Source organism: Camarhynchus parvulus, chromosome 10 (assembly GCF_901933205.1).
Source record: "Camarhynchus parvulus chromosome 10, STF_HiC, whole genome shotgun sequence".
In the NCBI taxonomy this organism is placed as follows: Eukaryota; Metazoa; Chordata; class Aves; order Passeriformes; family Thraupidae; genus Camarhynchus; species Camarhynchus parvulus.
The window spans coordinates 4,502,062-4,517,757 of record NC_044580.1 but is presented as its reverse complement, the minus strand read 5'-3'; the positions used below and the strand labels follow the sequence as shown (position 1 = coordinate 4,517,757).

Below are 15,696 nucleotides of genomic sequence, written 5' to 3'. Positions count from 1 at the left end.
AAGGATATTGTATTGAATATCTGCATTGTGTCATTGGGCACATAGATGTGCTTGCTGAGGACGGCTTCTGTGTATGTTCATAGATCAGGATATGTGCATATGAATATGGCTGCAGTATGGTCCCATGTATTTAAAGATCTGTAAAGGCATTTGTACATGTTTGTGTCTATAGATTTATGTTTTATATGCACTGCAGTTACATGTGTGTGCATATAGAGCTGTAATGTATGGTGTATCTATAGCCACATGCATAGATGGAGAGCTGTGTATTGGATGTGACTGTAGATACATACATGCAGTCTGTACACAGTCCGTATAAAGATACTTTAAGTGTGATATATATGTATGTCTATCCCATATATATGGGGATAGACACATACTTACAGATGTGTGAGAGAAACTGTATATTCCTATTTTATATATCTTAGGTCATATAAATCAAAGGGGTGTGAATGGCTATATACATATATTTTTAATATGTATCGTATATATGACACAAATACGGATCTCTCTGTGTGTATCACATATATATATATATATATATATATATATTATTAATTATATCCCCATATATATAAATTCTCCACATAGACACAAAGGGGAACTATATAGACACAAAAGTGTCTATATATTTTATTTTAAAACATAATTATATATATTTTAGAAGTGTGTATAAGACTGCATATACATCTCTTTTTAATCTATTTTATGCATGTTATTATGTGTATATCTTACACAGAAAACATATATACTTGTTTTTTATATAGGCACATGGAATTTATATATAGGTTTATCCTATATCTGTATAAATGTATAGAAGCTATTTATGTATATATGCAGATGGATACAAAGGTAAAGATCTGTGTACTACTTTAGTATTTTGTATATGTATAAATATAAGTAAAGATACATATATAGATACAGGGAGAGATATATGTGGGTGGGCATGTGAGAGCCTGTTTCAATATGTATATGGTTTATACATTAGAAAGGACATGAGTGTATATATAGAGACATATGTTTTATATATAGAATATGTGTACATATGTAGATATATTATGAAGGGGAAACATAGATATATGCATAGGGACATTCCCTCTAAAAATATGGATGTCTATATATAAAGCTATGTATATGGGTATATAAAGTCTGTACATATGTATGTGGGAGAGAGAAAGCCTATGAATCCATAGACACATGAATTATATAGAGAGCTATTTAAAAAATGTACACACATGCATATAGAGGTATAAAGTATTGATTTTATTCGTGTCTATCCCTCTACACATATCCCCAAGCTCTACAGGACTATATACAAATATGTATGAATCTATACATAGGTGTAGGGTATGTAAAAAGGGAAAGGTGTGAGGGACCATGTCTGTGCATATACATATCTACATAATGTGTGTGTGTGTGTTCACATATAGCAATGATGTATTTCATATTGGTATCCCTGTATATATACATTCCACATAGGCATATGTGTGAGTCTGTGTGTGTGTAAGCATTACAGATATATACATTGTATCCTATGTATGGGGCAGATACACACATATATTCCCCCATCCCTGTGGATAAATGAATATATAAATTTGGGGGGACCCAGTATATACCTATGTATTTCATTGTGTGTGTCTGTGTGTGTGTGTGTGTGTATACAGAGAGATATATATACACAGGTATATGGTACTGTTTATAGATGTATATCCCCCTAATATACATTGAGAGACATTAAAAGGGGGAGGTAATATAATTTTACATGTATATATGCATCATTGGTGGTATGTATAATGTACTATATATGCATATCCTTATAGCTGCAGTCGCTGTGTATGTACACACAAATTTATAGGTGTGTATATGTATGTGTGTATGTACATATACTGACATATGTGGGGATTTGTGTTCTATGTAAGGAGAGAAGAGGGAGTACTGTGTGTTCCATGTACCAAGTCCATATGCATGTATGCTGTATTTTACAGGGGACTCCTCATCCATGTGTACATTGCCTGTATGTCTACAGAATGATTGTGTGCAAGAGACTCTGTGTGTGCCTATATATGTGTGTATATATATATATAGAGTGAGCAGGTATATACAGGCATATCCTATTTATTTACAGATGTGTGTGTATATATACACAAGTCCCTTGATATTAACCCGCCATTATACAAATAGCAATAAAGATATCTAAGTTCTCAAGTAAAGTTACAATGTATTTTTAATATATATTTGTATATAAATACATGCATCTTATAAATAAATATACACACATAGAGAGATGGGATCTTTGTTGTTTAGTAATAAATAATTATATATATTTAAGGGGTGGGTTATATGTTAGAATGTATATGTGTGTATATACATGTGTGTGTGTGTAAAATATTCTGTACGGAGCTCATGTGTGCACATATTGCCCATATCTGTATGGAGACATCTAAGGATTATGTGTATAAAAAAGGGAGAGAGGGGGAGGCAGACTGCATGTGTGTAGCAGTGTGTCCTACAGAACATGTATGTGCATGTATATACAGGTGTACAGCACTGTTAGTGTTTGTGGATTTCGCTCTGTACCCCTGAATTCCTGTGTCGCTCTCTAACAAGGTGTGCCTGTACACACATCTCACTGGCTGTGGGTAACACCTATTACAGGTAACATGTGTGTGTCTGAGTGTGCTGCAGTGTATATCCTGATCTTTACATTGTCCCTGTATGTACACACGGTGGGTGACAAGCCTGTGCACTGCTACACAAAGGTCAGGCTGTGCAGCTGCCAGTGACAACTGGATGGAGTTAAAGAGGGGACTACACAGTGCATCTATAAAATGGCTGCATAGGCACAGGAATGATGTATTGTTATGGGGGGACTGTGCACTACAGTGTGTGTGCATGTATATGCAGTCTATTATATTGTATAGTATATATTATATATATTATATACACACACACACTCCCCAATCTGTATGGAGAAGTCTATGCAGGTATAGGTTATATGGATTTAAACTGGGGCAGGCACATCTATGTAGGTGCATATTGTATTACACATAGATGTGTATCCCTATGTATACATCCCCATAATAAATTTTGCTGTCTATAAAAGGGTGTTTGTATATAATTTAAAACATATAAAGGTTGGGGGTGTTATGTAGAGCTAGAGTTATACATGTGTTATGTGTATATCTTATATTATTTGATACACGTTAGATATATATTCCTCTATATACATTCCAGATTCATATATACACACCATAAGGCATATATAGTCATACACAAAGGTAGGTATACATGTGTGTAATTGTATACATTCTATTTAAAGTGTTACAATTACATTTTCAAAGGGGGAGAACAACAACTGTCCAATAGCTAGTACATCTATATGTTTTTATATATCTATGCCTAGATGTACACACACAGACACACAGCTATGTATGTAGAAAATGTACATATGGATGTGTAGGTCTAATGTATTACATAGGGGGCTTGTACATACACGTGCATAGATACATCTCTTCCTCATATCTGTATGCTTTATATATAAAGATTAGGTATGTATAAAATTAAGTGGGTGAGACTGTGTAGATACACCTATGTATTATATATGTGTGTGCACATGTGTAGAGAGAGGTATGTGGTATTATATAGTGATATGTATCTCTAGATCCCCGTAACTTACTTGGAAAGCTGTAAAAAGGTACATGTGTGTGTATATATATTTACATAGATGTACATATCAAAAGACTGAAAGGGAGACGGGGTGTTCATGTATAGGTAAAATGTATTCTGTATGTCTCTATAACTGTTCCCCAGCCATACACACACAGTGAGAAATTTAAAGGTAAGTATACTTGTGAGTGAAAGCACAGGTGTTTTCTATTTATAGATAATTCTATGTATGTATTAGTCTATATATTATATGTATGTGTACTGTATCATATATGGAGCTCCATATAGTCTAAAGATGTGTATAAAAATAAAAAATATATCAATAAAATATGTCCATGAAGTTCTGGCATGGTCTGCCCAGGGAGGTGGTGGAGTCACCATCCCTGGATGTGGCACTGGGTGCCAGGGTTTAGTTGAGGTGTTTGGGCTGCGTGGACTCGATGATCTTGAAGATCTCGCCCAGCATAGTGATTCTGTGATAAACAGCTATGTAAATACAGAGATAGAATCATCTACAGCTATCATCTCCTACACCAATAAATATACCTACAGAGAAGTATGTACACATTTCTGTAGAAAGGCAGAGAGGTTGTATATATTTTATTTAGTGGTAGACAGCTGTCTGCCTTTCAAGGGGGCACTGTATCTTGTGTGTGTATAACAGAAGGTCTGTGTACAATGTATTCCATATGGGGCTCACACAGACATAATTCCTCATCTCTGTATATAAAGGCCATGTGTATATAAAATGGGGTGGGGAGGGGGTGAGAGCCTGCATCTCTGCCCCTGTGTATTGTATGTATGTAATAAATGTGTGTGTTCCTGTATGTATATGCAGCTATGTGGCATTATGTATGGTATCCCTGCCTGTCCAGCCCCAGCACAGATACAGGTGATAGATAAAAGGCATGTGTGCATCATTTAAAGACTGGCTCAAGAGAGGGGGGCTGTTAATGTGTAGGTATAAATGTGTGTATATCTGTGTGGGCACACACCCACATACAGAAAAACGAGTACAATTTTGGGGGGGGTTGCATGCTGTGCAGCAGTAGCTAATTCCAGGTATTTAAGGGAGGGACTATGGCCCATAGGTACCTATTGCCTGTCCATGTACACAGGCAGGCAAAATGGATGTAGATGCAGTTTCTTATGCACATGTACACACTAGCTGTATGACTAAAGCTCTAGGTGTTGTATTTACACACACAGATCTAGGCATACAGTGTGTCTATAAACAGAGAGCGCTAGGGATAGAGAAAAGGACTGCCTTGCCGAGTATCTGTATATAATATATACACGTGTATGGCTCAGAGGGGTCTGTGTGCTGTGTGCGTGTCTCGGATGGCTCTGTGCCCATCCCTGTAGGTACAGAGCGTTGCACATGGACTCGCTCTCAGCCCCTGCCCACAGGGCTCTCAGCCCCTCTGTGCTCTGTCCCTGCAGACAGCGGAGTCCCCGAGGCCGCCATCTGCGTGGTGACCACGGCCGCCATCGACGTGCACCGGCCCAACATCTCCTCGGAGCTGTTCACGGTGGAGGTGCCGCTGCGCCTGGGCAGCACGGGCACCTCGGCCAGCCTCACGTCGGGCAGCGCCTCTCGCTCCACGGCCAGCTCGGGCACGCGGGGCTGCAGCGAGAGCAGCCCGACCCTGGGCTCGTCCCCGGACTGCAGCGCGGCCTGCGAGGAGCCCCGGGCCCCGCTGGCGCCCGCCCGGCAGCGCGCAGTGCAGGAGCTGCTCTCGTCCCTGTCGGAGGAGGCGTGCCTGGCGCAGAAGGGGCTGGATCCCGTCAACCTGAAGCTGCCCAGCCCGGCCGGTTCGGTGGGGGCCAGCCCTGACCTGGGCCACCGGCTCAGCGTCTACAACCGCAGGAACCAGGAGAGCCTTGATGTCTTCCAGCTCAAGCCGCTCCTCGACTGCCCCCAGGGTGCCCCGACGATCGAGGAGAAGTACGGGGCACTGGGGCCCCCAGAGCCACGGCTGGGCAGGGTTCCCGAGGCATAGGCCCCGCCTGAGGAATGGGGACTCCTGCGGGGACACGCTCACTACACTGGCCATGAGGCTGTCACAGCTGAGGTGGCAGTGCTGAAGACATCTGTGGCATCTGCTGCAATGGCCACCGGCCTAGGGCGAGGCCAGCATCGCCTCTGCTCCCCTGTGCCTGTGGCACATGACCTACCTGCCCTGCCACCAGCTCTGGGCCAGCTGGGACCTACAGTGGCCATCTGGGAACAATGGACCTTCCAGCAGTCTTAGGGCAGTACAGACCCACAGGGCCTGGAGGGACAAACAGACTGTGCCGGGAACATCGTGGAATTTCCACAGGTCCAGGGCCAGCACGAGCCCCATGGTGCCAGGGGCAGGACAGAGCTGCTGGACAGCTTGGGCCCAGCCTGACCCTGCCCAGGGGCTGAGCGTGACTGTGAGGGGTGTGGAGATGGGAATAAACACTGACAAACACATGCGGCCTCCTGCCTTCTATTGCTCTTGCCTTCTTCTCTTAGCCGCTTTCCCTGTCTTGCTTTCTTCCACCCCACCACTCCACGTGCCATGCAACAGACCACAAAAAACAACCATCCCACATCGCAGTGACTGACCCCACCTCTTTCCAGTAAAATCCTTTATTTGCCCTTACTCCACAGTGCCGGGTCCCATCACCAGCACTCACTTCTTCTTCAGGAGCTTCGTCATCTCCGGCACCGCCTGCAAACACCAGTGCCAGGGTAGTGCATGTTCCCCTCTGACCCCCACAAACTGACCCTGTGCAGTTCCCAGCCCTGCACTTACACTGCCCACCCTCCCACCCAGCACAGCACTCCAGGCTCACAGCACTCCCCACTTCTCTCCTGCTGAATAAAGCCTCTTAATTATTTAAGAGAGCTACATTTCCATTAGGTGGAAATAATGCATTCGTACAAAATTTATTAAGGAAATTGTCTACATGGTGTTTCTTCAGAATGTGACTTTGTCTCTGGCTCACAAAGAGGCCCATGCTCACCACGGAGCCAGTGGGCATTATTTCAGGAGTGGCATTAAGTGCTGGCAGAGTTTCTGCCCATGCCTCCACAGAGCCACTCCCGCCACTCACACATGTGGCCACACACAGGCACTGGGACAGGGCTGGCTCGGAGCTCCAGAGGGAACTGCAAGCTCCTCCTGGGCATCAGCCTATGAGGCAGCAAGCCCAGGCAGAAATAATCACACCTCCTGCCAACTCTCTACTTCCAAACTTTATGAAGCTTAAAAATACATGCAAGCACCTACCTATGTGTGGTTATTTCCAAAGTGGTTCAACCTCAGGAAACCAGAACTGAGGGAACTGAGGCAGGCTGGCTGTGACACCCCCCAACACAACCTACTTCCAGGGATTTGATTTTAAGCATGCAAATCATGACATCAGAAAGCAAATCTTTAAACAACAAACACCCTCACACAGACATGGTTAACACTCATTGGATTATATTATGTAAGCCCCTGTCAGCTCTCCCAAAGTTACCCTTACATCAAGTTTAGCCTCACCTGAAATAAGTCTGCTACCAGTCCATAGTCTGCCACTTGGAAAATTGGAGCTTCTGGATCCTTGTTAATAGCAACAATGGTCTGCAAGCAAAGTTAAAGCACCATATGAATCTAGATATTGATCATCCTCTGGGGCTGGATTACAGGGCCAGGTCTTAGCCAGGAAATGGGCTATATTCTTTCCAAGCCCCAGAAGCAGAAGATTTATCTGGCATTTAGTATTTTTCCATCTCAAAAACAAGCACCTCCTTCCCTCCACATACATCACAATCCCCCTGAAAAAAAAACCACAAACCCTTCCTTCCCTGCTCATCATACACATCTCTGCTATCCTTCCCTGTAGAAAAGCCTAGAAAAAAATTACTACAAAGGATTATCTGCACATTCTAAGCTGCACCACTGCAGAACTAACCTGGAGGCAGCAGTTACAACAAGCACAATACAACCCTGCCCAAAGGCCTCTGTACTTACAATGGGACAGCATTTAGTTTGTCACACAGTAGAAAACAGCACAACAAATCCCAACACAATGATCCAGAAAACATCTTGGTTTAAACCCTGCCCTACACTGAATCATCCTGAACTGCCTGTGACAGCTCCAGCAAGATCAGCATGGCTGGGTGTCCCCATCAAAATCTGCCACAGGCTGGGGAGCACTCTGCAGAGGAAGGGAAAGGAACCCTGAAGCAAAGGCAGCAGCTCCCAGAAGGAGCCTGCACCAAGCAGGGGCCTGGAGCACAGACTGGGGCAGTGCCAGAGGGACAATGGCTGGGGACAGCTGTGACCCCACAGGCAGCTGAGGCCCTGACTGCCACACCCAGGGAACCACAACTCCCTGCTCTGTTCTACTCCCTCCACTGAAAATCCAACAAAATTAATGGTTCGGGAAGCAGGGGCCTAGTGGCAGTAACTCAAAGAGAAACGTTTACAAATCCTGTGGTTTTAGGCCCCCAGCAATGTTATTTCTTGGCCATTTGTCCCCTGAGAGTCCCTGTAGAGGACCCCACCACAAAAGCAAGCAGGCAGTGCCCAGAGCACTGCCCTGCCCTCTGGCCAGGGACGTGCAAGTGCTGCAGCAATGCTGCCCTTGAAATGTTCTCCCCAGAGCTCTCCTCTTTTACAGTTTTACTTCAGTTACCCCTCTTTGCAAATGCAAGGCTCCCCAGACAGGCTGCAGTGCAGGGAGCAAATCCAGGCTGTGATCCCTGAGGGGACTGGCCCAGTGAAGCCTTTCTCTGACCCTTCTGAGGCCCTGCCATTCCTTGCAGAACCATCCACAGGGGCTGATGCTGAAGCCCAGCCAAGGCCAGCACCACAGGGGCTGCCAGCTCTGTCCTTAGCACAAAAATAATTAACAAATTGCTTGCAAAACTGTCTGAAGCTTTGGTTTGGCAGCTTATTCCTTCCTCTGCCTCCTTTAGCTGAAGTAACTTCAGTAAGATTGGGGTCCCTACCTCATTGCTAACTCAGGTGAGCAGCAAAAGCTGCTCACAACAGAACTTTGTGAGTTAAATCTCTGAGTAAGAAAAGATAGGGGAACTCTCATGAGGGAATTAGAAGTAAGGAAAGAAAGCAACAACAATTCTTCAGGTCTCCTCAAAAGCTGCATTTTCTACCTTGCTGTAAAAGAACAAATAAATTATACATTTCACTTGGTAGAAAGCATCTAACTGCTTTGGAAAACATATCTTGAAGTGTGCCAGTTCACAATGCCAGATAATTCAGAGTGCTGAGGGAGGACAGGGGACGCTCCAGAGAGCTCTCATGGCTGCAGAATTCTTTGTTTGGGAAAACTGGATCTTCTCCATAACTACCCCACCTAAATGTCTTAGCTGAAAGGAAGACTGAACACATTCCAAATACCAGTAACTAAATCTGAATTTTACAACAGACACATCAGCTTACGCTAAAAAACTCAAATATGGGAGAAGTTGAAGGGTTAAATAAGCATCTCATATCAACAAATTTCATCTGTCATTATTTGTTACAGCAGAATACCTCAAAATATCAAACATGCCTTTGGAAAAGCCATAAAAGCAGAGGTTTTGCTGTGACAGTACAGGTTAATATCACTGCTCAGTGTTTTTGTAACAAAGGAAATTCTGGATTTTCAAGTCAGAGGTTCCCAGTGCTGCTGGCAGTCTGAACTGAGCTAAGGTAGCAGATAAACACAAAGAGGGTCACATTAAGTCTATGCAGCTTCCAACAGGCAGTTCTCAGGCAGTGGCTGCTGCTCACCCCACCTGCCCACGTCCTCACTCAGCCAAGGGCACAGCTGGAGGCTGAACTGCTGCAAACAAAGCTCCAAACAAAGCCACCTGTGGCCCAGCAGTGCCAGAGGAGCCCAGGTGGCTGTGGCAGCAGTGCTGTGCCTGGACTCCCCCTCTGCTGCACTGCAAGCAGGAATGTGGCAGAAGCTGTGGCAGTGCCGTTCACCAGAGCCCTTGGGAATACACTGCCACAATTCCCACTTCTCAAGAGACACCTTCACCTCTGCCCATCACACACACCCTAACATCTTGAATTTTTGTTGTTTTTTTCTCCACTGCATCAACTAATGCTAACGCCACTCAGGTCCCTGCTTTTAGAAAGCTTATCATTTACCCCCCCAAAATATTTATATAATACATGAGGGAAAAAAATGGTAAGAAAGCAGAGATCATCCTTCCACACAGGCTGGTTTTGAGGACAATTACCAGTCACAAACCCACTCATTAAATACAAGAAACTACCTGAAAAGTTTTGAAACCCTCTTCCTCAGCTTTATAAACTATTCAAAACTGTGGCTTGGTTAAGTTCCTTCTCTGAAAACAGAAAAAAAAAAACCACATAGCCTTTTTAAAAAATTACTGTGGGAGGCAGGACCTCCAGTTTTTGATGTCTGCCATTTGATAGTATCAATCAGCAGGTAAAACTCTGCTCCTCTTTTCAAACACTGCACTGTGGGCCAAACTGGCAATTCCAATTTTGGATTATTTGCTTTGGCAGCTAATGAGTTAAACCTTTTAAAGTTTTACTGCCATTTTATTGCAGGTTTCCATTTGAATGGCTAAATGCAGGAATGTCAGAGACATCTTTTACTTTATGGAATAGTAAGTTCATAATTCAAATTGTGCATTGTTATGCATGAATTAATATGTCATAGTCTGGAATACAGGCAAATGGAACTATTGTATAGAATTCAGGCATATGTGCTTTGGGTGGGGTTTTTTTAAACAAAGTCAATTAGCTGCTTCCACTGATCACTGTGGGTTGTAGTGCAAAGGTTTTGCTGCTCCATGAGATGTTTTGCCACAGTATCTTTTTTTGTCAAAGAGTGTTTTAAAGCAGCAGGAAATACGAAAACCATCTAAAGCACTGATGTAAAAGCAAGGGAGTCAGCTCACTTCCTTCCTCAAAAATCTCTTCTAGTACATTCACCTTCACATACCTTGCTGTCTTTCATTCCAGCCAAGTGTTGGATTGCTCCAGATATTCCCACAGCAATGTAAAGTTCCTGGGAAAAAACAAGAGACAGACATTTTTGGTCTCCATGCCACAGTCTCACTAAGCTCTCACAAACCTTAACCCAAATCAATTACATGCAGCAGTTTTTACATTACAGTAGTTTCCAGTACTAAAGGCAGCTGATGGCTGGTTCCCTTCCCCACCTGGGGATGCAATGTGACTGCAAAAGGAGAATCCCGAAGGAGCAAAGACAGATTAGGGGAAAAAAATAAACAACGTCTGCATCAAAAACATCCGACATGCTCAGCTAAAGGCCAGGGCAATCCATGTTCTCCACCACCCTGGAGATTCCCAGTGCAAATATTAGGGAAGAGAACCCACAGATGGATAATGCAGCTGCCTGAAGAGCAAAGCAGGGCTCTTCAAAGCCCCTCAAGAGTCTTTACCTCAGACAGAATGCTCAAAGCTGAAATTGAGGTGTTAGGCCTTTGAAAGTCTCCCTTTAGAGCAGGATAAACCTTTGAGGAACCCCAGAGGGCTGGTGCCCTGCACATCTGCAGTTTGTGTTCCTCACCCAGCCCTCCCAAAGCCTCCCTTCCCCACCCACTGCCCACTCCCACACAGGATGGGTACAGAAGGCACACCAGCTACACCAACAGCTCTACACTTTGGGGCTTCCACTTTCACATCTCCAAAGAGCCTTACAGTCAAAAGAGATTGCAATTTATAGGTAAATAGATCTGTGTCAGCTGTTTTATTCACAGATGAAAACTATTACTTCTCCTTGGGCTGAAAGTCGTCCATTCTATTATCCACCCAAAACCAAGGGTATTTTAGGGCCCTGACAGTTCTTCCAGTCAGAGCTGAACTCTTCAGCTAACTAATATTACAGAAGAAAACGAAGGAAAGTACTTTTCACCAACTCATTCAATAACAGAAAATTAACACATAAAATTTGTTAGGGGCTCACCTACCAAAAGCAGTCAAAAGATGGTACTTCACACGTGCTTAGAAAAGACACAGCCCCAAATAGTAACAGAATTGCTCTTTTAAAAATACCAAGGGTATTCCATATCTAAGAAAATCTAAATCTAATTTAACTCAATAAATAATACTGGGGGGCTACAGGGAGGGTAAGAGGATCAAAACCAATCTTACCACTGTGCAGCTGAAACTGCATTACAGTTAAGTGGCTTTTAGCATGGCAGAGCCAAGCCCAGCTGTGGGACATGCACAGAGCTACACAGGAGTGGCAAACCAAGGTGTTCAAACACAGAGCACAGAGGCTTCTGCCACACAGGCCTCAGAGTCATTACAGCAATTAGAGAAAAAAATGCTTTCTCTTGTTTCTCCAACCACAGATTCTGCTCACTCTGTTTTTTTAAATAGGAATAAATAAATGAAATTTATTAAGTTCTTCTGTATTTTTATAAAAAAACTCTCTAGTGCAAAAACTGAAGGGGAGGGGAAATAAAGCAGAAATGAAGCATTTCCTATCAAAAAGGCTTCCTTTGAATCATGGAATCTAGTCCATGTCCTTCCACAAAACCACACAGCTGGTGAACACACTCAGAAACTCCTTGGCCTCAGCAGGCTTTTACCAAGTGGATTACTATTGGAGGTCAATCCATTTTAACCACAGCTGCAATGTAACCTAATATGTCCACATTAGAACTCATGGTAAGAATGCAATATTTTAATTATACCAAATAAAAGAACAGATGTTACAGGAGAAATTATTCTAACATCATGCTGTCTTTAATACAAGCTCTTTTTAAAGACACATTACAGTAATTTGATTTTTTTAGAGCAATTCATTAAGTGCCAGTCATCCAGACTACCAGATACTCTTATCAGTCTGCTTAACATTGTGAAGTTCAATCTTTGGAAAGAATCCAGCTAACCAGGAGCCAGATGCCTATGAATATATTCTATTAAAATATCTAGGAAAGACAAGGATGTTTCATTAAAAGGACATTTGTAAATCACCAGGCTTGTCTAAAAGCACTTATTATGCATCTAGGCCATGGCCTCCCAGGTTATGTGCTTTGGGCTCCCTGGTTCAGACAAGTGGTGCTGCCAGTCAGCTCTAACCCAGACAGGAGATCGCCTCAGCAATGTCTTCATGCAGAGAGCACACAGGACAGCAGGTTCTTAGCAACACTTCTGTGCTGTCAAAGGGACAGGACTGCTTAAATCTTAGTTTTAATCTATTCTGCAGTTCAGTAGGAGGGACCCAAAGGACCCACAATGTCTAAATGATAAAGCTTCAGGACTGTTCACTGCTGTCCTGAGGAGAATTCAACTGGTCATCCAGAGATGACATAAAGCATTGAGAAATTCAAATCTTTATTTCTTTTCAGAGTAACAACCTTGTTCTGATGTTTTCCCTGAAATCAGTAACTTCTGCCAGGCCTTTTGCTGAGTCCTGTCATTGCTGTGTCAGAGTTCCCAGTCCCAGGTCAGGACTGTAGCCCCAGGCTCTGTGCAGCAGGTGAGGAAGGGAAGCAGAAAGGAGCTGGATACCCCAGAGCAGAGTCCCTTGCAGAGGGCACCCCAGGGCTCTGCCATGCTAAAAACCACTTAACTGTAATGCAGTTTCAGCAGCACACACAGCAGGCTCTGCAAGGAGCTCCTCTGGGCAGGAGGAGGCACCAGAGCAAGGCACAGAGCAGATGAACCCAAGGCTGTGTCACACCTCTCAGGAGCCAGATATGGCTTTACACCAACATCAAGTTCCAGCTTTTTGGAACCCTGGAAGTTGCTCTAATTCCTGCTGCCAGGCAGCTGATGCACAGCCCCCAGTTACAGCACTTAGAGCAAAGTCCAGGCCATGGAGCAGCACATGTCAACTCCCTGGAGCTGGGCACAGGCAGATTTCCACTGAAGGGTTGCTGCCAGCACTGTGCCACACGAGAACAGGCAGCAAAACAGCACACACATACTCCAGAGCAAAGGATTCACAGCACTCTGAACACATGAAGTGCCAAAAGCAACTGAAGTCAAGGAAGTAAACGTTTTGGTGGTATATGGACATGACATCAGCTTAGAAAATTGTCTTGGCTCTCAGTAACTTCATTTCACACAGGAAATACTGTACAAACATCACAGCCATGCCACAAATATTTTAATGAAGTTGCTGGCAGACATCAACATGGGGAAAGGACACCAGAGAAGAGAGTTGATGGCAAGGAGAGCAGGATGGAACAGGGAACACACTGCACGGGACACTGAATGCATCAAACAGGCAAGACTGTGCAAAGCAGAGCACAGGGAGGCACCATGGGGAGGTACCAACACTCCAGATGTGCTGCTCGAGGGCTCAGTACATCAGGAGATGGGGAGCACCCACGAGGCTTCTGCCAAGGCCACAGCAGCAGCACAAAGTGTCTCTGGCAGCAAACTGGCCCAGAGGCCAAGGGGCTTTATCTGTCCTGCCACATGTCCTGCACAATGCTGGTGGCAGGCAGGACCCTCACAGAGACCACCAAGTTTATAAGCACAGACTTGCATCACAACCACCCTAAAAAACCCCCACAAGTCCAACTCCCAAACTGATCCTATTCAAAGTCAAGATTCCAAATCAAAAATCCACTTTCTCAGTTGCTAGTTAAAGTATTCATCTAGACTTACATTTTTTCAACAGAAATTACTAGTACGTCTTAGAGTCATTACATGCTAATCATTAAAATGAAAAAAAAATCCTCCTTGGCCATTCCCTAAACTCTATTCTGCTTCAGACAGACCCAATTTATTCACTGGCAGACTTCACATGCACCAATCTGCACATCTGGCCCCAGAATCCATAGAGCCAGTTGCATGCTGTTGGGACAAATGCACAGGAGTGCTCTATGTGGATGACTGCAATTACCAAAATACCAATGCAGTTATTTTCCTGTGCATACAGACTCTTGCAATTATTTATAGAATAATTTGTGGCATATGATATTACTTCATTTATACTTATGAGAATATTTAAATATGCCTTAGGCTGCCTTGGGGCAGGTAAGGGACATTTGCTCAAGAGAAGTACAAGAACAGTTTTTATTTCATCTCCAGAGCCCTTGAATGGTGCTGTGACAGCCCACAGGGCAGCCACAGGTGCCCATAAGCTGAGGTAGCTCCTTTGCAAGCATGTTGTCAACTGCTATTGATTTTTATGACAATTTTTGAATTATGCTGAAAACCCCCAACACACACCAATTTATCATCCTACCAATGGCATGCTTTTAAACAGGCCACTTTAATAAACCCCTCTGGCATACACACTATTTTTAAAGGCAGCTGAGATATTTTATTTTCTTTGCAAGAGTGAAAGGACAATGAAATTAGAAAGAAATCTTTGTGATCAAAATTGCTTTGTACAAGAGATTCCTTCCAATTACAAGCTATTAGGCCAATAAAGTATTTTCTGGCTTGACAGTAGTTCATGCCTGTTACACTGCACCTCACACACTTCTCCAGGATGTGCAGCTTTGGTGCAGCTGAAGCCACTCCATGCAGGAAGCACACACCACTAAACCAGAGCCCAACTGCAGTTTCTTTTTCACTTTAAGAACCTTTGATCAGCCAAGCTGTGTAATTACTCTTAAGCATGGCTAGGGTGTCTGCTGGAGTGCAGGGCCATACAGCATTTTTTTCCCTCTCTCTCCAGGGAAAAGCACATCAATTGCTTTCAGCTAAATGCACTCACATATGAATATTTTAGTACAATTTAATGTTTCTGCACCAACCCCAAAGGAGCAGAGCATCAATTTGTGAACATAGTTTTCTTGGAGTTAAAAGCTACACTGGATAATGCAGGATGAAAGGGGTTGTCAATCCTTAGCTTTTTAGCAAGTCAGAGAAAGACAGTCTGTAAATTCAGTCCCAGCTGCATACAAACAGCTCTCTAAAGTTTGCCACCATAAAGCTACTTTTCAACAACAGTGAATTATCAGAGGAGATATTCCAAAAACAATTTCCCAAGCACAGCTGGTTTTCCCAATGCTATTCCCCTCTGCCACCTACCTAACAGCCCCAACGATTTATACCATGCAAAGTGCACCTGCTGGGCTGGTAATAA

At 43.6% G+C, this 15,696-nt stretch overlaps 2 protein-coding genes across 5 annotated transcripts in view; one reads left to right on the top strand and one right to left on the bottom strand.

Moving 5' to 3' along the window:
- Positions 1 to 6,256, top strand: part of TMEM266 (transmembrane protein 266) — an 82,532-nt gene extending 76,276 nt beyond the window's left edge. For 3 of the 4 annotated variants that reach the window (XM_030954895.1, XM_030954893.1, XM_030954894.1), the window contains one exon: positions 5,110 to 6,255. In XM_030954895.1, coding sequence (XP_030810755.1) covers positions 5,110 to 5,669 — 560 coding nt within the window. In that variant the 3' untranslated portion in view covers positions 5,670 to 6,255. Of the gene's footprint in view, positions 1 to 5,109 lie in introns of all 4 variants that reach the window. The other variant, XM_030954896.1, reaches the window with a different exon arrangement.
- The window catches only part of ETFA (electron transfer flavoprotein subunit alpha), a 30,099-nt gene continuing 19,099 nt past the window's right edge, over positions 4,697 to 15,696 (bottom strand). The window contains exons 10-12 of the mRNA XM_030954897.1: positions 10,615 to 10,680; positions 7,185 to 7,265; positions 4,697 to 6,368 (exon numbers count right to left, since the gene is read on the bottom strand). Of these exons, the coding sequence (XP_030810757.1) occupies positions 6,330 to 6,368; positions 7,185 to 7,265; positions 10,615 to 10,680 (186 nt within the window). The 3' untranslated portion in view covers positions 4,697 to 6,329. The remainder of the gene's footprint in view (positions 6,369 to 7,184; positions 7,266 to 10,614; positions 10,681 to 15,696) is intronic.